This window comes from Spea bombifrons, chromosome 5, assembly GCF_027358695.1.
Source record: "Spea bombifrons isolate aSpeBom1 chromosome 5, aSpeBom1.2.pri, whole genome shotgun sequence".
Lineage (NCBI taxonomy): Eukaryota > Metazoa > Chordata > Amphibia > Anura > Pelobatidae > Spea > Spea bombifrons.
Window position 1 is genome coordinate 28,849,795 of NC_071091.1, and position 23,808 is coordinate 28,873,602.

General features: G+C 40.6%; 1 protein-coding gene across 1 annotated transcript; it reads right to left on the bottom strand.

The window, feature by feature from the left end:
- Positions 1–8,423: 8,423 nt before the first annotated feature.
- Positions 8,424–22,948, bottom strand: CMTM6 (CKLF like MARVEL transmembrane domain containing 6). The gene is made up of 4 exons (XM_053466950.1): positions 22,746–22,948; positions 10,396–10,572; positions 9,598–9,696; positions 8,424–9,087 (listed from the first exon to the last, which is right to left on the bottom strand). Exons 1-4 carry the CDS (start codon positions 22,848–22,850, stop codon positions 8,947–8,949), a joined length of 522 nt encoding a protein of 173 aa, XP_053322925.1. The 5' UTR covers positions 22,851–22,948; the 3' UTR covers positions 8,424–8,946.
- Between the last annotated feature and the right edge of the window lie 860 nt (positions 22,949–23,808).

The following is a 23,808-nucleotide window of genomic DNA, read 5'->3' on the forward strand; positions in this document are numbered from 1 at the left end:
AAGGGTGAGTTTGCAGAAGAGTTGTGGTTTCAATTTATTTTCATGGTGCATTATAAAGTTCCAACTCAAATAAGCATTTGCTCCAGAAGAGCTTGGCTAGCCATGCATAACGCACAGTAAAATCAGTGAGGTTTCTCAAAACCTTTTTCAACTATTGAGAAATTTGCCTGTGCTGACCGCTACCTACTATAGTGAAGTAGTTGAGGCCGCAACTCTTGCTAACTCTCCCTTTAGTGAATACACCGCTTTGTCTAATAAATTAGTCTAAGGTAACTTGGAAACTACCATTCCACATTAACTCGAAAGCTAGCCTTAGGTTGCCTTATATTGGCTTACAAAGGGCAGCAGGACCTGTTCTGTCCCGCTTGTACCGTCGAACGAAGAATGGTCATTTCTTAGCTGTCTTGCATTTTGAACTTGCTTGATAATATCTGCCTTTTGTAATGTGATTAGGTAATATACCGGTAATATAAGATGTATTACATTATACTTCTTTGGGTGTTCATAATGGCTTCTTTCTAAATATCCCATGTGTAAAAATATTATATACCTGGTACAAAGTAGTAACGACAATCAGTAGGAATAGTCGATTGGTTTATGCATTGATTTTTTCTTTGTTTTTTTTAACAACATTTACACCGGAATCTCTCTTATACAGAATACCTCAAACGCTCCTTGGGATTAGACTAGAGTAGAATATTTTATTAAAGAGCAGCTGCCAGATTTCTGACAATCCCTAGTCTTAATTTTTTTGATGTTTTTTTATTTACTCCATATCATATCAATAGATTACATTTCTCTTGTGTTTTGTCCAAAAGTTACTGCCATGTCATTTTATTTTAAACTGCCTACAGTCATGAGAACAGCTTTAGTAGCGGATATACTTGTCATTGGTAGAGGTGTATGTGCATCTACAAGACGATGCATGTAGGGAACAGGACGCCGCATGCCATTACTCCCTATTGGTTGCCAGTACGTCTCCAATGCATTCTCCTCCCCGGGATCATAAGAAATAAGGAAACATTGCATGAAATTACCTGTCTACACCTTTGATAGAAGTAGAGGTGATGTTGGAACTAAATATGATTTTAAATGTTGGATAAGAAGGGGCAACAGTCAAGCTATATCAGCGACGGAGGGACAGGCAAAGTGTCCTTGTGTGGAAGACCCCCTTCGTCAGATCCCCTTCAGAAAGTCTAGAGCAATCCTTAAAGTTTTTGTTCTGTTCTTTTAGTACTTGAGTCAATTATTTTTGTCTCAAATATGGCTATGGCCTTTCACTTTGTGTGAAAATAAGATTATTCCTACAGCTTGAATTATTTATTCTCTTTTATTTATATAGTGCCAACAGTATACGCAGGGCTTCTTAAAATACATATATTCAAGGAGCCGGACAAAACCAGAATTCACAGACTAGGGTGAACTGATACTAGGCGAAGAGGGCCCTGCCTGCAAGCTTACAATCTAATGGGACCTTGGTGATTTACAATTTAATTTAAAAAATCACTATTAGCCTTTTTTTAATATATTGAAGTATATGTTTCTCTCTTGAATATATACATTTTTATTGCACTTCCCAACAGTTTTTTTTTATTTTGCAGCTGTTAATTAAATACTTGCTGTGTGTGTGTGTATATATATATAAATATATATATATATATATATATATATATATATATATACGGTATATATCACCTTTAACTATGTGCCTTTTTTGTAAAATGTATGATGTTTGTTTTAAATGATATTTTTTTATTTTGTGTTTTAAAGCTTCATTAAGAAGCTTCATGCTGGTTTCATTCCAACAGAAAAGAATAAATAAATGATATTCCTGGTTATACATTATATAGTATATTCTCCAAGATGTGAATTGTATACATTTAAAATTATATAAAGGCATTGATACATTTGCATTGCATTTTTTTGTTCATTTTTCTTTACTAGTAAGCAAACGTGGCAATATTTTAACTCTGTATAACCAGGCAGAGGAAGTTACGTTATCTAAACTGAGCAGCATACTTAGGAACACTTTGGATTTTACTCAGAGGCTTTGGAAATCAGAGGTCATTAAGCCCCTAGATCAGTATTTAATCTGTAGGTGGGTCCCACCTTTGAAGGTGATTTGGGGTAGCCTTGCCACTTTATCTTCGTCATGTCCCCTTCTGACTCTTGGAGCAACTGCTAGAGAGCTTGAGGGGGCATCATGGCCCTCCCATCCCCATCCACTTGTATAGAGCCACTGCTACAGCCAAGAAATCTGCGACCATCTACCTGGAAGACTCCCGTTTGTCAGTCAACTGAAGAAGCACCTACTGGCACCTGCAATCTAAAGCTATTAATCTAACATAAACTGCTTACAGTATCCATATTAATAAAGGTTTTATGTTGATTATTATATACCCATTTTTTTACAGTTTCTACCATATGTGATTTAGTGCCTCCAGTGCTGTCTTTTAGAATGATGAAGCCTTGTTGATGACGCGGTTCTTCTTGGGGAGATAATTACAGGAATAACTTCTTTAACTATCTTCCTGTAAACTCTGAGCTGGACTTTTGGTGCATGTATATTGCCTAGAATTTTATATTTGGGACATTAGGCACAGTTTGGTTTTGGCTTCTGTAAGAGGTGTTAACAAACAGATCTACCAATATGTTAATTTCATGGATGTGGTCAGAGTTGGCCTCTTGGAAGAAGGTTCACCGTGGAGTTAACTGCAGTGTACACTCACTCATACATATATAGAAGCAAACTTTTGTATCCTAGAAAACATTGGGGTCCCTTAGTCGAAGTTGGTGCCTTTTATTCGGCCAACATGGAAGAAGAGCTATATAATCTTTGAGGACCTCTTAATATTTACATCTTTTTCTGTTTGCCCAATAAAGCGTTTCAACCTTGATTAAAAAAACAATTTTCCCTTGGGCTAACTCGCAAATAAACATTATTAGCATTTGTATGTAATAGGCTGCACTTAGTGTAAGTTGAGTTGTTTCTAAACACTGTTAAAGGTTCAGTAATAAGAACTAAAAGTATTGCTTTTAATACATTTTGGACAATGAGCTTTTATGCTTGAAGTGCAGTAATATTTTGGGGAAGATGTCACTTAAAAAAAATCCCTGTTGCTAAACTCTTTGGAATCATTGTGCAGTGCACCTCCCAGGCACAAAAGACGTTATCATGTTTCAGTCCCAACTTTCATTAGTTCTTTTTCCTAGTTTATCAGGTCTGAGATCTCTTGTGATAATCCAGGACTGAATGTCTTCTTGTATTCTCCTGTGAGGCCCGAGAGGCTTCACAGCAGCATTTGCAGACCTTTGAACAGTGAGTACAGAAGCTCCTTTGTGTAAAGTAACACAATTTATTCTCCAGGGATGCCATATCATCATATCCTATGTATGCTTTCATGCAGCGTAACAAAGAAACACTTTTACTTTGTAAAGAGCACAAATCCATTCAAAGAAATAAAATGCAGGAAACATACATCCAACACACCGTGGTTTATGAATGATAACATAAACATACATTGTGTATGCGATATATGTATTTTTAACATGGGCATTGAAATAGAATTAAAAGGCGTGAGTGCTCGTAACTTCTGACAAAAAGTGCGGTATTACAACGTACTGTATCCGATAAATGAGGGCTATTCCTGTAAGCTGCATAAATGTAAGAAGATGCATTAAAATGGGCCAAAAATGTCCTACTGTGTTGGGCCTAAAATGTCCTGCTGTGTTGGAAATATGGATTATTGAGGAATGTAAGGTGGGTGAGTATTACCAGTGCAGTCCTTTAGTTTTTTATATTAACTCCGTTTATAGAAAACAGTCCATGCAGAATTCCAAGTACAACACGGGTGTACAGCAAGTAGGCAGGCAATCTTCAATAGTCAGGCTAAGTACAGAGTGCAGATATCATATCACTGTTCAACGATGGTCACAGATGACAGTGGGAAAATAAGATGTACAAAGTAGGCCTGTAAAGCGCGGTATGTCAAATGATGTACAAATAGACATAGTGTATCACAATAAGAACAGCCTAATAGATCACCTTGTTGTGGCACGTTATGGAAGGAGCGTGGAAGACTGCATGGTAACATAGTCATAAAAAGGATAAGAACCACAAAATCAAACATAAAGACGTGTGCCGCAACCCCTCCTAATTGTCATATGATCCATAAAAGAAGTAGAGTGTGTCCCGTACATGCAAATGCACGCGTGTTAGTGGGCTATAGTCCGATCCGGGCAAGGGGCGTATTGGTCGAAGTAACTGCATGAGCTAAGGCACAGGATTCAAAATCTTGGGGAAGGTCGGGGAGGAAGTCAACTCCTTCCACCAAAACCAACAACGCTCATACAGAGGAGCCTTGCCCTGTGAGGTCCAAACTAAGTCCTCCATGTGGGAGATAAATTGCATTCTCTGAAGCCAGGCCTGTATTGGCAGAATACATGGTTGTCTCCAGAAGCGTGGGATGACTGCCTTCGCTGAGTTTTTATAACGACTAAAGGGAATGTCACTGTAGTGCAGTAGGGCAGCAACCAGAGTCAGTGTGTAGGGTCGCCCACCTCTCTGAGGACCCGCTCAATGGAGGCCCAAAAGGGGGCAACCATGGGGCAGGACCACCAGATATGGAGATAGGTACCAGGGCCCGCTGCACAACGCAAAATTCCCCCCTGGGCTAGTCTCTTGAGGTTGGCACCCATTTTAATGAGATGGCCTTGAATAACCGACTTGTGGGCCTCCCAAACAGTGAAGAACGAGACAGAGGGCGAAATATCAGAGAAATAATTCTTTTCTACGCAGAACATGGGCAGGAGCAGACAGCAAGGATTCGTTAAGCCTTCAATTCCATGATTTAGGAGGGAGATCAGCCAAGGACAATGTCACATGGACCGGGAATGGTCGCCAACAATTGAGGTACCAATACTGGAAGAGTGAAGAATAGGTAGATGATAGTGAGAGAGAAAGATCGAGTCTATCCTAGTGTAACGGGTATGAGGTAGGGAAAAGAAGGTGTAGTCCCTAGTGGAGGGGTGCTGAATCTGCCAATCAACCACCAATTGCAGAGTATGTAAGGCACTCTTAACCCTGGCTATGCGTGAGTAGGGAATACGTGACAGGCCAGAGGAACTATCGAGTTTGGGGTCCAGGACCATATTGAAATCCCCTCCCAGGGCTGTGATTCCTTCCTGAAAATCGTCTAATTTGCGCAAAGTAGACACAAGGAATGAGGTTTGGTTACGGTTCGGTGCATATATACAGGCCAAAGTGATCTTGGAAGAGGCGAGAAATCCCTTTACAAAAATACATCGGCCCTCCTCGTCGCTCCAGGTGTCCAGAAGTTGAAAAGGCAGGGACTTGTGCAAGAAAATCGCCACTCCTTTCGTTTTGGACTCAGAAGAGCATGAAAAATAGGTATAGGGGTAGTGTTTAGATGAGCAGCGAGAGGCATAGCCTGTTTTAAAATGTGTTTCCTGTAAAAATGCGATTTTAGTGTTGGTGGACTGTGAAAAACGAAACAGCTTAGAGTGCTGTTCAGGTTTATTGAGCCCCCTGACATTTAAAGAGGTTAGTTTAACAATGTTGGAGTGCACGACGAGACACCTGGAGAGACCAGCAGAGCAGAGACGGGGCGGCACATATCGAAACAATATAGAACAGTATGCAAAACATAAAACGTAAAAAATGAACAGTCCCACGTAACCTGTCTAAGCCTGGTTCAGGGAGAAACGTTAGGAACAGGAGCGCCACCATTCCCGACATACGGGATATGCCTAACACCTAGGGCACAAAGGACCCGGGCGGCCGGCTCAGGGGGTGTAAGCTTAAAAACAGTGTATAACTCAAAAAGAAAACGTGTGGTGTGTAAAAAACTGTGGAATAAAAAAGAAAAACAAAGAGAAAGATGGGCCAGAGACCCACCGCAATGGTAAGTAAGTTCGACCTTACCGGTAGAGGTTAAGTAACCAAAAAGAGGCATGAAGTTAAGGGCATACATGTTATGTAGGAAAGAGGTGTGTAGTGCAAACATGCCAGAGTGTATCCGACTGCCTTGGGTTATACCCAAAGAAAACGGACAAGAGCAGAGCAGAGGCGCTTTGACAATTATAGAGCCTGGCTACCTTGAACAGTGGTGGTAGAGCAGGAACCAAAAAGGCACTTAGATGACTGGTATGCGTGTCAAGTGGTAGTCGTTGTGCGTGTAATCTCAGCTCCGGTGCGGCGTAGCAAAGGAGGGCAATCAGGTGGCGGCCCTAGATTTTCGGGGCCTTTGAGGCCTGGGGTCCCAATACTTCCCAGGTTGCGTCAATTTGGAAGGCAGGGTACACGAGTACTCCCAATCCGGTACCGAAATGGTCGGGAGGCCTAGTTTTGCTAGAACCGCAGGCACATCTTCAGCGTGTTGGATAATAAGGCGATCAGACCCCTTCCGCACCATGATGGAAAAGGGGAATCCCCACTGATATGGGATCATAGCGTCCCTCAAAGCCGAGGTAACAGGACGGAGCATCCTTTCGATATTGTAAGGTGAGGGGGGACAGGTCAGGAAAGATCTGAATGGGATGGCCCTCCCAGTTGAGCGCACTCACCTTACGACACGCCGACAATAAGGCCTCCTTTAGCGGGAAATCGTGAACGCAGCAAACAATATCATGTGGCAGTTGGTAGTCCGATGGTCTGGGTCGCAAGGCATGGTGTGCCCGATCCAATTTAAGTTCCGCATCTTCTGGCCTGGACAAAAGCCTATTAAATAAAGAATGGACAGTGGGAGCCACTTCCGTAGGCAAGATAGATTCAGGTAGGCCCCGGATCCGCAGATTAGATCTCCTGCTACGATTGTCCAGGTCTTCCACTTTTTGTAATAAAGAGGAGATAGTATTGGCTTGTAGTTTCAGTTGGTCAGAGAGTGCGTCAACCGCCAACCGCCAGTGTGTATCATCTTCATGCGGAGCCCGTAGGCTCGTGGTCGCCTGGTTCTCTTCCGACGGGTCTTCTGAAAGCATCATGGAGTCTCGAGAGTCAGCATCCGTGATATTCTGGAAAAACGTCTTTACCGAGGTCGATAACGATTTCTCCTTGACCTGGGAGGTCTTGGGGTAGCATGTGGTTTGGTTGTCTTGCCCATGTTTGTGTTTAAGGTCGATTGTAGAGGAATTTGTGCAGTGGGTCTGCAGAGCACATTGCTCAAGCGTCCATCTTGGTGAGCTGCAAACCACGCCCCCCGTGCAGTCCTTTTTTTTCTTACTAGTTTCCATTTTTTTGTTATTATTGAGTATATGATGTCTCTAATGTAATGTGGTAGCCCCACAAAGAAATATTTAAAGGGACAGTTTCCTTGTCAAAAGGGCACCTTCTAGTTATTAAAAAGATTAATGAGGTCTAAAAAGATGCCATTAGTTATCTAATCATACCTAAAAATTCTCTGGAAAAGCAGTGAACAAAACAATAAAATAAAAAATAAATAAGTACAAAAAAAGCTGCTTTGACCAACCTAAAACTATTTAAAGAAGGATGTGAAGAGTGAGTGTGACATTTAATAAAAAAATTAAAATGAATTGTTCCTTAAGTTTTAAAAAAACATGTAAATCAGCTTGTTAATCCAGGAACAAGTCCCCAACAAATGTCAGGCAATGCATTTCTTTATTATGTTTATTGGAATATTCATTCATCACTGAATTATTCATAAAATACACAGGAAATAAACATTCACATACATTTTGCCCAAAACTACATGATTATGTACAAGTGTTGAAACCCAACACTCTTAATTTACTCATCAAAATGACATGTAATGGAACGAGGCTCTCTTCATAGTATATATATATTTTTTTAGAATACATGATATTTTCCAGGTATGTGCAAAGGAGATAAACTGGTGAAAGCATGCAAGATAGCACAGAACGTTACTACATCCCGTAAATACATCCCCTTCAAGGACAAGACTTATATGAAAGTGATTTTCAAGAACTAGACCTTAAAATGTTTGTGTTCTGCCAAGAAATACTTTGTGGCTACATTATCCTTCAATAATTGCTATTTAAATGCATTTTTTTTTAGCCAATTTACTTTGTTAATGAATGACTCTCTGTTCCGATGAGTCTGGGCGTTGGTTCTTTTCATTTAGGCAATAATGTCACTATAAAAATTATTTATGTACTTTAAAATGATTTTGGTAAAATGTTCACTTCTATAAATATAGTGACAGTGATTAAACAGGGTGGTCAGAGCTGGTAATTTGTACTGTATTTATATTGACACAAACTGTATTCTGAATTTCAAATTCATACATCAATCTGTTCAAAAAAATCAGTTCTTAAAGAACAGTTTCGGAACCATGTAAAAAAAAGAAAAGAAATTCTTATATATCCCTTCACTATGTACATTTGTCTAAAATTACCACCGTATAATAAAAGGCAACTATGTAAGCTGTTTTATTTATTTTTTTTTTTATTTCTACACACCGATATAGAGCGTACAGACACAATAAATAGGATACACGTGTTCAGTGGCCGTATTGTAAAGAGCCTTTGGCCAAATCAGATATATTTACAGGTATAGGAGTAACAGTAAAAAATAAAATAAAATTTAAAAAAGTCCCCTATCTTCTAAGGTATGTAATAAAAACCACTGAAAATGAAAATGTGCTCTGATCCTAATCTACGCTTCAGACAATATTGTATAGGATGTAGGCTATAGGTCTTGAGTGGCATGCATTATTAAAAATATTTTATTAAACTAGATTGGCTTTGGTGATTATATATTTTTTGAAAATCCCTTCTCACCTTAGTTGGGATACCATTGGTTTGGCTTATAGTGTGTCACAAAATTTCAGTAAGGGTTAAAATTAGTTTTCTTGAAATACAGACTTAAAAATGCAAGTTCAGACTTAGATTTATAAACAAAGCCTGCTATACGGTAGGAGAGAACACTATTACATTATAGCAGGACGATTAAACGCCTTGAGGTTGTTGATTAAGTGGTTGTCCTTCTTTGCCATTTCCAGGGGGTTTCTTTTCATTAGAGTTCCTCTTGTGGTACAACATAAACCCAAACTCCAGAATAAATGCTATAGATGCAAGAAAACCAAAGGTCTGGAAGAAAAGCAGAAATATATATAATGGTAAATTTAAACATTTTCTCACCTTCTTGAGCTTGACGAATCCCAGAAGCCAACAAGTGATGGCTCCCAAAATTATTATTGTTTTTGAGATTTTTCTCTCAACAAAAGGCATTAACCCCTATCTGCTTTTATTTTTTCAAACTGATTTTTAGTAAGTTTTTTTTTACGGTATTAGTGATATACAGAGGGAGTCTTAGATAACAAATGACACTAAGGTTTGCTGCTTCTTCTACTTGTTTCATGTAATAGGTAATCAAATATGCAAGCTTTAGGAGTGAAAAGGTTATTATCACATTTTAATGCAGAACAAAGTCAGTGAAAATGCTTCCAAATGGCCAATTGGTTACATAATTGTTTATTATGCAGGGCCAGCCGCAGCCTTCTTGCAATAGTCATTTGCCATGGTTGGCCCTTTATGACAAGTTAGTGTCCCACTGACGAAAAACGGTAAGGGGTCCAAGCAAAACAGAACAATACTTACCACAGACACCTTTGGCAGAGTTTCACTGTCCATTGTAGCTGCAAACGCAATCGAAACAATCAAAAATAAAATACCAACTCCCAGTGTCAACCAGAAATCCTGCAGAAAGAGACAAATTGTTCATTGTTATGCTCAACATTTTCCTCTAGGTGGCGCTGTTTAAACATCAATGCAATAAGTGCCAGCTGTATGGTACAACTTGCTCAAAGATTTCCATGGAGAAACATGGAGAGGGTTGTCTGTAATAGTACTGTGTTTATCCAAAAACTATGTATTAATTTTTGTTCAGGATGGTGTAAACGCACTATTTGGGGATTTGTGGGAAATGGATGCATTTCTAAAAGTATGATCATGTACTCAATGTTTGAATATAGTTTGCATACTTTGCTTCTGGTCCATGAATGTCCAGTTTTTGGGACCTGGAGATACATTATATGTTTAGGGTAATATAGATTGTAAGCTCGTTTGAGCAGGGCCCTCCTCACCTGTTGTCTCTGTTAGCCAATTTGTTATATTACATGCTACTTGTTATGTCCTGTCTACCAATTGTGCAGCGCTATGGAATTTGATGGCGCTATATAAAACAATAAATAACAATAATAATAAATTGTGGAAGATATAGTTAAACAATAGCTTCAGGGCTACCTGTCGATTGCCTGTTGAGGTGGTGGATTCATTATATATGGGTCATGCATGTTAGTTCGGACTACCACATCCATATGGAACCAAACAGATAAAGATATGTGTTCTGTACATGTGCTCAACACTCTCCTGCTCTGGATATTCAGATATACTTACAATTTTGCGATAATGTTCATCGTTCACCTTTTTCTTCAAAGGAGTTAGATATACAATGATTTGAAAAATGGTCAAAATTGTGGCACTACAGCTCACAAATTCAAAGAAGTAGAGGCCGATGCAATTTTTACAATGCTTGATCAGTTCCTCACATAGGAAGGCCACAAAGGAGAACAGCTGAGGAAATAAAATAAGAATGAAGTCAGTTCCCTAAAGGTAGTGGGGTTTACATATAACATGCAATGTACTTTATATGCACACATCTCAAATCTCCCTCAAAGCCCTCTTTCCTCCCCTGATGTCCCTCTCTTCTATCATCTCCAAATGTTACGCTTATCTCAATGTTCTAAAGCTCTAAAAGTGACGATGTGTACAGAAACATCAGAAAATGTGTTTAACTTGTGTAAACAAAATACATTATTCTTTTTCTAAATCCCTAAGGATACATATCTAGTGATCACAACCCTAAAACTAAGTGTCCCTCCTAATTATTGAGTGTAGGTGTTTCAGCCATCTATCTATTGCTAGGTGTATAAAATCAAGCATCTCCATAGACAAACACTGGCAGTAGAATGGGTCATATTACAAAGCTCAGTGACTATAAATGTGGCGCAGTCATAGGAAGCCACCTTTGCCACAAGTTAATTTATGAAATTTCTGCCCTTCTATGTCTGCCCAGTCCACTGTAAGTTTCATGATTGTGAAATGGAACATCTAGGAGTAACAACAGCTCAGCAACAGAGGGGTAGACCACGCATACTCAGAGTAGGGTTGCCAAGTGCTGAATTACCGTATTTGATCGATTATAAGACGACCCCCCAAAATCTGAATATTAATTTATGAAAAAAAGAAAAAGTCTGAATATAAGACGACCCTATAGGAAAAAAGTTTTACCAGTAAATGTTAATTCAGGTAAACTATGTGAACAATTGTTTGTTAATAAAAGCTATGAGGAAAATATTTTGGTTTTATTTCTTTTTTTTTCAACCTACCCCCCTCCCAGTTATGCACATCTGCCCCCAGGCTTGCCACTCTGCCACAGAAATGCCTTTTAACCCTCTAAATGCCACTGTGCCCCATGATACACCTTTTAACCCTCTATATGCCACTGTGCCCCATGATATGCCTTTTGACCCCCTATCTGCCACTCTGCCTCCAGAAATGCCTTATACCCCTATATGTCACTCTGGCATTTAGGGGGTTAAAAGGCATATAATGGGGCAGTGTGGCATATAGAGAGGTATAGGGCATTTCAGTAGGCAGAGTGGCGTATAGAGGGTTAAAAGGCATTTCTGGAGGCAGAGTGGCATTAGTCGCTGCAGGGGATCTGGATCTTAGTCTCATTATAAGACGACCCTGATTATAAGACGAGGGGTATTTTTCAGAGCATTTGCTCTGGAAAAAACCTCGTCATATAATCGAGCAAATACGGTACTTACTACAGAGTGGAAGCACCATGAGCACAAGCACTGTGCGTTTCATGAAATAGGTTTTCATGGCCGAGCAGCTGTGCATAAGCCAAAGATCACTATGTGCGTCGGCTGGAGTGGTTTAAAGGACAATACCACTGGACTAATGAAAACATGTTCTATGGCGTGATGAATCATGCTTCATTATCTGGAAGTCTGATGGATGAATCTGGGTTTGGCGGATGTCAGAAGAACGTTACCTAAAGGAATGCATAGTGTCTACTGTAAAGGTTGATGGACGAGGGATAATGGTCTTTGGCTGTTTTTTAGGGCCTAAGTTCTAGTCAATGGTAATTCTAATGCTGATCACCAGTTTGATGAAGGTACTTTCCTGTCCCTCAAGCACAAAACAAGGTCCATAAAGACATGATTTAATTCGTTTGGTGTAGAGGAACTTGAGTGGCTGCCACAGAGCCTTGACCTTAACCACACTGAACACATTTGGGATGAATTGGAATGGAGATGGCGAGCCAGGCCTGCTTGTCCAACATCAGTGCCGGACCTCACAAATACTCTTTTAGCTCAATGGGCTAAAATTCCCACAGAAACACTCCAAAATCTTATGGAAAGCATTCTCAGAAGAGTGGGAGCTATTATGGCTGCAAAAAGGGGGGGCAACTGTTTTAATGCCCTTGGTTTTGGAATGCCCTGAGAGAGAGATCTTTACACCGCCAAGCTGTAATGCCTGTTGAGGCATCCATTGGACAACAACAACATTCGCTTAAGGTAATCCTGGGCCCAGGGCAGCAGCCTTCTTTGCTCCATGTTAAAGGGACAATTTACTGCACCTGACAGCTTGACTAGAGAAGAATGCATTTTAACGTACTTAATATGCCTTCTCGAAAAAAAAAAAGAACAGAAGAGATACTTCCCTATCAGCGGCAGGAAATGGGAGTGCTTTCTGTGCATGTGTTTGGGAGTCTTAACAGACTTTTGCCCACAGCATTTGCTGAGCCAGTGCTGGAACGGACTGAACACATCATCTGCATTTAATGGCTGAAGTGTCCCGTTAAAGGTGGCCCTGATGGCAGCATTTGTTACAGTAAGGGTAACATAAGAACGGCTCTGACACCTTTTGTCCCAGATCTCTGCTTCCAAAAGTGAAGACAGTCCCTTAATTATAATATATTTACAAAACAACAAACAAAAAGCATGTGCTATAGGTAACATTAACCAATTAATTTGGTTATGCTAAAAGTGGTGTCACTGATAAAACATATGCCCTAATTACACTAATGGTAAAAAGGTAGCCATGTTGAGGAAATGTTTTATTTGAAAGGATCTAATTTACTACATTACCCAGCATCAATAAGCCCAACAGAGTTCCTGCTCAGCTGCTATATCACTTCCCTCGCAAACAGGCTAGTGTACCAAACTGAAAATAGGCCCAGTCAGACTTTCTGTAGGCTGGCCACATGCCCACCTCCCTCTGATACCTAAAGTGAATGCGTCCAGCTTGTAGACGTCTAATGCCTCACTGAGGCTCTTTGTCCTGCCCCCTTGAAGACTCGACGTGAAGCTCGCAATGGTGGGCTCACACAGTCAACGGAGTTCCTCGTGTGGCAGCCAGTCCCGTGGAGGAGAGCACAGAGCAGGCAGGAAAGTCAGGAAAAAAGTAAAGTAACCAAAACATGACACTGATGATGAAAAAACTAAGCTGTTCCTGCTATAACACAGCATTATTCCGGTCCTTCCCACGGGAGCGTTAAAGTGTTCTTATATGTAAGATACTATATTTTTTTATTTATATTAAAGCTACTACTTTTTTTCTCTGTTTTATGTATGACACTGATGATGACATGATACTAAAGAGGAGGAGCTGACTGATAGAATACGTATACAAAGTAGTAGGGGCAACAATACACAAGAGGGGGCTGGCTGGGGCATCACATAAGTCAATACTAGGGGGTGGTGGCTGGGGTTATAAATACACAATGTGGGGGCTGGCAGGAGGGCACAGATACACATAGGGGCTGGTGGCATAAATACACATAGTATGGCTGGGGCGATACACAAGGCGGCAAAAACACTAAAGGGAGTGTCAATGCAGTATTGAAAATACTTTTTTTTTATTGTTGTAACTTAGCCCGTCCGGATGTGGGTGGCAGAGCCTGTCCTGATGTGTGTGTGTGTGTGTGTGTGTGTGTGTGTGTGTGTTTGGGTGTCGTTGTGGCAGAGCCTGTCCTGGTGTGTGTGTGTGTGTGTGTAAGATACACTCACTGTTCCTACTACTGTTAGGTACACCTGTTCAACTGCTTGTTAACGCAAATAGCTAATCTGCCAATCACATGGCAACAAGTCAATGCATTTAGGCATGTAGACGTGGTCAAGACAACTTGCTGAAGTTCAAACCGAGCATCAGAATGGGGAAGAAAGGGGACTTAAGTGACTTTGAAAGTGGGATGGTTGTTGGTGCCAAACAGGCTGGCTGGGCTGGTGTATGTGTAAAAAAATAAAAATTATATATATATATATATATATATATATATATATATATACACACACACACACACATATATTATTATATATTAATTATTAGGAAGCCTTGGAAACCATGTTGATTTCAGACTTATAATCATTACATACATGAGTAGATTCTGAGTATTTACCCCTTTATTACCAGGCATGAGCAGATTCAGAAAATTAACTCCTCTATTACATAGTGACACAAACAAACAGTAACAAATAGAAAAACACCGTCACATACACACAGTCAAACACACATACCTGATGCTGGTGTGAAGGAGGGACTCAGCCTATCAGGAGAGGATTCTGAACTCTCAGGTTATCAGGAGAGTTGAAAAGGCTGAGACCTCCTTCAATCAGACTTCTCATTCCGGGACAATGAGGCTTAAAGTCCTATTGTGGGACTGTCCCTGGCAATCTGGAACATGTGGTCACCCTACCTCCCAATTCTTTTACATAAGATTCTATCCTATACTATCTGCCTAGCACTGATGTCATCTTTATCCAGTACACATGGACACCAAGGAAATCTGTCTATTTAATTAATTTCCATAAAAAGGCCACCAAAATCCTTAGCACCAGGCCCACGATGCTCTTTATCTGGCCATGTACACAAGGACTTATGTTTACAGAGCCTGTCTTAGACAACAAAAGCGCATAATCATTAGAACACAAATAAAATATCTAGCTACACATAATTTGACTTAAGCAAGCCTGCACGACCGGTTCTGCCACATTAAATTAGCATTAAACTTCCCTCTCTCTCTCTTCCCCAACTAAATGATTAAGCAAACAGTGAGGGAGTGAAAACACTTTGTGACACAGATGTCAGAGACGGGTGTGTGCAGGTAATACTAACCAGAGGGCACTGAATCATTTTCTTAAGAGTAAAAAATAAACTAAAAAGTTTAATGCCACTTGAAGAGCTTCATGTGCCAAAGAGCCAGCAACTTCAATGTTAAACAATTCATCCACCATTTTGCTAATTCTATGTACCTGCATTATAAGTCAGCTAAACGGGAAGTACCTGTTACAGTCTATTGCTTTCATTGTAATGGCTTATAAATGCACTTAATCCACATATCATAATGCAAGAATAATACTGTATGCATATTATGTAAAAGGTGGGGCTGAATATATCTTTCAATATCTATGTAAGATGAAAAAGAAATTAAGAATATACGGTACTTCCGATCACAGAGTTGCTGACCTCTGTGACATGTCATGTTTATGAAAAAAATCCCACTGCCTGAAGTCTTATGATGTAAGTCGAAGGTGCAAGAACTAAGAGCCGGTGGTTGAACTGCATAATTATGCATCCCTTTGGGGCATTTCTTGGGCCACACTCGGAGGCGGTTACAGAGAATGCCTTTATTTGGGAACCCTGGTTTTAGTACCCATCTTTAGAACCAGGGTTTACCCAGCTGCAGCTCTGGAACGCTGGCCCGGCTAACATGTGGGCTATTACCGGGGACCTGACAACAGATCAAGATGCTTTTTGGAATATAACATACTTGGACCCTCAGCTCTCCATTGGTAACCTGGGACTGGGTGGGCAATGCTGGCCATAGAACTGTATGAAGGAGCTGGGCTGTCTGGAAGTGATGGGATTATACTCCCGATCTAATTATGTTTGTGTGCAAAAATAGCTGAGCTGTTTCAAGTAAACTAAGTATGTGTTTTCCACCTCAACATTATTTCTGATGATTGGGGTGGGCTGCTTTGACAACTTATTGTCCTTTTTAGGACAATGTTAGCACTGTGTAGCTAAGCTCTGGCTAGCGACAGTACCAGCACAGCTCAGTTAGATTGCTGTCCTACTTCGTCTCGCCAGCACTAGTCTCGTCCATCGCTGAAGGGGTTAACTGCTGTTTGAGGTCTCATTAGAAAACAACCTCGAATATAAGACAAGGGCAAATATAATCATATAATCAAGCAAATATGGTAATATTTGTAAGTAAGGCTTTTTGCATACTACATGATGGCTGTTTTCACATTTATAGGACCATATTAGCATCACAGAACCTGGTGCATTGTTCAGAATATTTTTAATAATTGCAAGTATATCTTCAGTAAGTGCCATGGTTTGCTTATGCTGATCGTTTGGCCCATCAAGTTTGTCCATTTTTGCCTTCAGTAAGACAGCAAGTACCCCATGCAAAATAACAATAACCTAAAAAAAACATTTGCTGTCTTACTGAAGGCAAAAGATGGACAAGCTTCCATTCACAACCTCTTTCCCTTCTGATAGAAGACCATTTCATTAGCCCACCACCCTTGCATTGAAGAACTACATTTTATAGGACATCCAAGCCTCTGGCCCTAGTTATACTTTAACATCCTGTTGTAACATTTTCCAACCCATTAAATAAACTTCTCTCCTGCACTTTGTTTGAACCCATCTATATATTTAAAGTTATTATCATAACACCCTACATCCTTATTCCAAGATATACTTCCAAGATACTACAAACTAAAAAGAATCACTCGGTCTTCAACATTTTTTACTTTTATTTACTAAAACTTTGTACATTAAGGACCATGTACAAAAGCCCAATAAACTGAAATTGAATTGAAACTTGCATTTATTATTGAAGACACGGGCTCAGTCTCAAACTAATTTTGATAAAAAACCTGAGGAAATTGTTTGTAGATTAATAGCTTTGAAACAGAAACTTAAATCTACGTACATCTCTTATGGATATCTGAACTTTAGAGAAAATGCAGAATTAGGTCTGTGGGGGAGGGACACAAAAATGAGGAAACGTAGAACACAGTTCCAAGTTATTTAAAAAATGAAGCCAACTTTTAAAATATTGTTCTCTAGGGAGCTTGCAACAGAGTTTTTTTTTGTAGTTAACAAATTTCTAAGACCACTAGAAAACAATATGGCGACAAACGGCTAGACAGGGGAAGGGGAAAATTTCTTGTCTGTAATATTTTCAACACATCACGAGTAAACATTGCAAAACAAAACGAAAACACTGTAACTGAGTAAAACATACGAATGTGGTAACATGAAACTGTGGCACCAAGGTATTGAGAAAAGAACGATATATAGCCTCAGTACAATTCAAGGTCGTACATGGAATGTGGGGAGCCAAACACAGTACCGAATGAGCTAGATGGGAATGTAAACCAAGTCCATGCAGGGTCAGAAGCCAGGGGATACATTTACAGATGATAGCCATCAAAGAGTGAGTCAAGACAACCAGAGTCAGGAAAATAGATCTCAAATAGAAGGCCAAGTAAGAATGCTCCCGGGATGGAAGCTTGGAGCAACTAAATAGTTATAGGTCACAAATTAGTGATGCTCCACAAGTGTGTCAGGACTTGTCCAGGACAGGTGACTTCTTTTACTGAGCTTTTAGTGGCTACTGAACCTCCTGGTAGCCACATTGACACTCCCAATCCAAGCTCCCTAGTACAACTCATGGCAGATCACAACATGCATAAGCTATATACAACTGTTTCAGTTTCATTATTATCCCACTTACTAATAAATATATATATATATATATATATATATATATATATATATATATATATATATATACACATATACATATATTTCCCCTATTTATGCTGAAGAACAATCTGGATAAAACTAACATGTATGGCGAATCATAAAAATGATTCCCACTTTTTTCCTCTCTCCTTCTCTTTGCATGTGGTTGTAAGGGATACAGTAACTATAACAAATACATTTCTGAATAAAAACACAACACAAACACAATTAACAACAAACTAATTTAAAACAAAACAACTTTTTACAAAAACTCTTGGCCCAAATCAATGTTCTAAACAACCTTCTAAATGAAACTTTAAACAAAGCCAACCGCCCTAAAAAGCCAGAAGGCTAACAAACTGATCACCAGTTCACCCCCCGCATAGGGGATAACCCCAATAAAATCCACGACAAATGATACATACACACTCACTGGCCACTTTATTGGGTACACCAGTTCAGTTGTTTAACACATATAGCTAATCAGCCAATCACATGGCAGCAACTCAATGCATTTAGGCATGTAGACGTGGTCAAGACAACTTGCTGAAGTTCAAACCGAGCATCCAGGGTTCAAACACAAGGATGTACTAGATTCATCTTCCTTACATGTGACAATGCAGAATGGTTTTGGACATGCGCCAATATGCATGTTATAATGAGCACATGATATCTGGTGTGTATGATATCTAGGTCATGTGCACTAAGGGTGACAGGACCACAAAAAAAATCATGAAATTACATCAAAGTAATGTAATCGTTTTTTTTAGAGTGTGTAACAGGTTAAATCCTAGGTGGAACTTTGTAGGAGCTGCTCATTAACCAAATGTAACTGACTGGATGCTTGAGGTCTGTGTAATGTTGTGATGCTGCCACAGAGAGTCATTTATTAACTAGGAATAACCTCTGAGAACAAGTTCACTCTCCAAGTGCGCTATGGAACAGCCCTCCCTGAGCTGCGCAATACCAGTAAGTGCCAAAAAAAAAAGGAACAAGGCTTCCCTTCCAGGGTGGGTTACAGTGAAGATGAAGCAGTTATGGGAAGGGTTGCTACTCAGAAGTATGTTCTCCTCCCTCATCTCTCTCCCGAGGCATCACTGGGAGTTTCCCTTTTTGGAATCAGTTAAAATTCATTAGGGCAGCGTTCCCTTTTCCTAGAGCAGCGATGATGAATGTTTTTGGGCCACACTTTTCTGCATGAAACCAGACATCAAAGTGCAATGATGCTTCCACCTTCCAGAAAAACAAAAATCATAACACAAGTAGGGCTGAAACAACGAATCGATAAAATCGATAATAATCGATAACGGAAATCGTTGTCGACGATTTCCGTTATCGATTAATCGAGTGATCGATTCGTTGTTGGAGCACTCGGCTCCTTTTACTTACCTCCGCGAGCGTTCCCCGCTTCTGCTACACGCTCTGCAGTCTCCGCCTTCTTTTAACTACGTGACGGATGTGACGCGTTCCGGAGGTAAGTATTCTTCATGTCTATGTGCACAGATCGCACAGAGCCACTCGCACAGAGCGAATCGCTCTGTGCGAATGGAGCCACTCGCACAGAGCGATTCGCTCTGTGCGAGTGGCTCCATTCGCACAGAGCGGTTCGCTCTGTGCGAGTGGCTCCATTCGCACAGAGCGGTTCGCTCTGTGCGAGTGGCTCCATTCGCACAGAGCGGTTCGCTCTGTGCGAGTGGCTCCATTCGCACAGAGCGGTTCGCTCTGTGCGAGTGGCTCCATTCGCACAGAGCGGTTCGCTCTGTGCGAGTGGCTCCATTCGCACAGAGCGGTTCGCTCTGTGCGAGTGGCTCCATTCGCACAGAGCGATTCGCGGGGGTGGGGGTCCACGGCGGGGTGGGGGTGGGGTTTCAGGGGATGCAGGGCAGGGTGTGAGTGGGGGTGCAGGGCAGGAGACTGGGTGCAGGGCAGAGTGGGGGTGGGGATGCAGGGTGTGAGTGTGGGTGCAGGGCAGAGTGGGAGACTGGGTGCAGGGCAGAGTGGGGGTGGGGATGCAGGGCAGGGTGTGAGTGTGGGTGCAGGGCAGAGTGGGTGCAGGGCAGAGTGTGGGGGCAGGGCAGAATGTGGGGGCAGGGCTGGGTGCAGGGCAGAGTTGGAGACTGGGTGCAGGGGCAAAGTGCCAGTGCTGGGTGCAAAGTGCCAGTGCTGGGTGCAAAGTGCCAGTGCTGGGTGCAAAGTGCCAGGGCTGGCTGCAAAGTGCCAGGGCTGGCTGCAAAGTGCTGGGTGCAAAGTGCTGAGTACAAAGTGCTGGGTGCAAAGTGCAAAGTGCTGGTGCAAAGTGCTGAGTGCTGGGTGCAAAGTGCTGGATGCAAAGTGCCAGGGCTGGGGCAAAGTGCTGGGTGCAAAGTGCCAGGGCTGGGTGCAAAGTGCTGGGGGCAAAGTGCTGGGTGGAAAGTGCAAAGTGCTGGGTGCAAAGTGCTGGGGGCAAAGTGCCAGGGCTGGGGCAAAGTTTCTTGAACAGTAATAGTCCACCTCTTTTCAGAATGTTTGGGGTTATTTTGTTTCATAAATATTGTGTTTGGGTTCTTGTACTTTGAAAATATTGTTTTTTATTACATCATAACAAAATAAGAATGTTAATGTAAATTTTAAGTTGTTTTTTAACATCCAGTTCATTAAATTATTTTAAAGAAACGCATATTGTTTTTTTTTATCCGATTAATCGATTAATCGAAAAAATAATCGGCCAACTAATCGATTATTAAAATAATCGTTAGTTGCAGCCCTAAACACAAGCATATACTCACCCTTACTTACATGCATACACACGCATACATGCATACATGCAGATGTATGGCAGATATGGCAGATACAGATTCTTCTGTCAAGACACAAACACACACACATATATATAATGTATATATTAAACAGGATGAGTGCAAGGTGTTTGGTGGCTTGTTTAGCTATTTGTTCACCTATATACTCACCTAGTCAGCTCCAGTGCCGGCTCAGAAAACAATATGCGGAAAGTGCTGCCACTGATTTAAATGTGAGCACGTCTGCCACATATTGGCTGCAACTGATCAGTGGCAAGAAGCATTGGATTATGAAGGAGGTGGGCATAGTTAGTAGGTAGTATATTTTTCCCCCTCTTTTTAATGAATGATTACTTCTTTACTCATAAAGTACAATAATAAGCAATGTTTACTGGGGCTATCATTGACATTAAACTGTCCCTCTAAGGCTTCCCTATAACCTGGCCATTTAGGTGGGTCTTCTCCATTTAACTGAAAGCTGCCTGTAATTAGAAGCAGTCATAAAAGCATACAAACAACAGATGTGCAGGAAATCACTCTGTATCTGAAGACAATCGGTTTTGCTAGCTTTTCCTTAGCAACAACGCCTTTTACCTGTGTAATGTGATCGTGCAATGCAGTAATGGTGTCCTACACACACATATCGCCAAAAGTATTGCGACACCTAACCGTTACAAGAGGGACTTTTATGACATCACATTCTAAATACATAGACATTAATACAAAGTTGGCCCCCTTTTTGCAGCTATAACAACATCCACTCTTCTGGGAAGCCTTTCCACAAAATTTTGGAGTGTTTCTGTGGGAATTTCCGTCTAGTAGAGCATTTGTGAGGTCAGGTACTGATGTTGGACAAGAAGGACTGGCTCTCCATGTCCATTTCAGTTCATCTCAAAAGTGTTGGACAGGGCTCTGCGTGGGCCAGTCAGAACGTCATGCCTAACACTACCAATGGAAAGGTGTTTTTATCACTGATAATGAAAATAATCCATGTTTCAATTTAACAAACCATGTAAAAATGGTCGGTTGCAATTTTTTTGTACAACGCAGTCACTGATGATGTCAGTATAAAGTGGGACAGTAATGTTCGTTTATTTATTTACGGGCATTAGTGAGGTAAAAATGTTCATGGGGTCAACCTGCCTAATTTTCAGAGTAATGGGTTTAGCCAGCACAGTGCTAAGTTCAGAATTTACATTGTTAAGCGTCCAGAAATGTGTACTTTACCAATAGTTGTTTTAAAAAAAAAAAGAAAATAACAATAATGTCACAAAACATTCATTACCGGCATCCAATACTGTGTACTTTAGATAATTAGCAATAAGGGGTACACTGGCTAATAAAAAATACACTGGGTGCTGGGAGCAAAAAGTCATACTAGTGATAACTTGCATGAGAGGTTAAAAAAGAATAATTATTACATATCTGTTATTAAGGCAAATTTGGTTATTAATCTGCTTATTCACACACACTTCCCAGTGCTTTCCAGGGGGCGCAAAGCGAGGCTTTGTTCTGGGAAAAGTCAGAAACCAGTTAATGATTACTGTCGGCGGCCTGTGAATTCTCACACGCACTCAGATTCTGAGCAGCCGTGTAAACGCACAACTATCCCCCTCAGACTGATTCTTATAACTTCTATAAAACATACAGAATACATACATTACAATCCAACATGGCCAAGAACGGCACAATAGATCTCATTATTGTTTCAAATAGCATAATGCAGGTTCACAAAATGAACACTAACACATTTTATATACATATATATATATATATATATATATATATATATATATACACATACATATATATATATATACATACATATATATATATATACATACATATATATATATAACGATAAACATGTCAGCATTCCCGCCGTTGTGCTATTCCCGTGGCTTCCACCAGTCGTGCTGTTTTCGTAGCATATAGAACAGGGTGGTATTTACATTATTATATCCATTCTGTAACCCTTTCGGTACCACGGAGGGGGCTGTAGCCGTGTTACCCCCTTTATGCCCCGCAACCGCCCCTAGTTTTTGGCATGTAAAGGGTTATTGTAAGGACTTAACCGCCAATAAGGAGAGAGCCCTACTACCAGAGTCCTAATCTTGTCAGGGAGCGACTCACCAGTTGCAGGACTTTCAGCCACAGCCTCGCGGGAGGCAGCCCTGTGTTACAGAAGCCGGTCTTCGCCACCGGTTCCGTAGTGCAGTTATATACCGTAGTGTCCATGCTCGGTCTGGGGGTTCAGCGACGACTATTCTTCCTGCCTGTGGGGATTTTCTGTGTACTTTGAGCACTTCCTACTCCACCTCCTTCAGGCTGGCTCACTAATAAAATGGAGTCAAGCCAGATAAAAGTGAAACTAAAACTAGATAACATTCGAGAAACACGAGGGAGTTTTTAACGTTTACCGGGAAATAAATGAAACAAAACAATTGACTCCATAAAATGTGTTACAGAGTCAGACGTGGTGTTTAATATATATATTTAATTATAAAGGGAGAATAAAGGGACATCTCCTTCCAGCCATCATGTGCACTATAAACGATTGGTTTCATCCATATGCAGATGCAGAGGGATTTCTTTAGCCAACACCTCACCAGTGAACAGCATCGCCCACTGGGTGATGAAGATACCCCGGATAGCCAAGGAAATTAAAAGCTGTCCTTAACCCCTTAAGGACAATAGGGGTTTTTACTCGTAGTATATTGCGGGACAATGGCTCTTTTAACGTTTTTCAGTGTTACTGTTTAGCTGTGATTTTCTTCTTTCTCATTTCGTGCTCCCACACATATTATATATTGTTTTTTTCCAGGACAAACAGGGCTTTCTTTAGATACCATTATTTTTATGATATCTAATTTACTATAAAAAAATGATAAAATATGGGGATTTTTTGTTAAAAAATTACTTTTTCTCACTTTTTAAACAGAAAACTTTTACTCATCTGCAAAAACTAATGAAAAAACCTGCTAAATAGATTCTACTATTTGTCCTGAGTTTAGAAATACCCAATGTTTTTATGATTTTTTGCTTTTTTCTGCACCTTATGGGGCAATAAGTACAGGTAGCGTTTTGCCATTTCAAAACCTTTTTTCCAAATCTGGTAATTCTTCCCCCCATGTGCCATTTCGGGTATCTTTGTAGCCGGCCAATGCAATTTACCCCATCAAATCATATATTTTTA

Bases quoted from the DNA above. Each gene is read 5' to 3' on its own strand.
- CMTM6 (XM_053466950.1), bottom strand. From the start codon at position 22,850: ATGGACACTACGGTATATAACTGCACTACGGAACCGGTGGCGAAGACC. The intron at 10,573-22,745 runs GTGAGTCGCTCC...TTATTTCCTCAG, and splicing joins GGCTGAAAGTCCTGCAACTG to CTGTTCTCCTTTGTGGCCTT. The intron at 9,697-10,395 runs GTAAGTATATCT...CTCTTTCTGCAG, and splicing joins ATGAACATTATCGCAAAATT to GATTTCTGGTTGACACTGGG.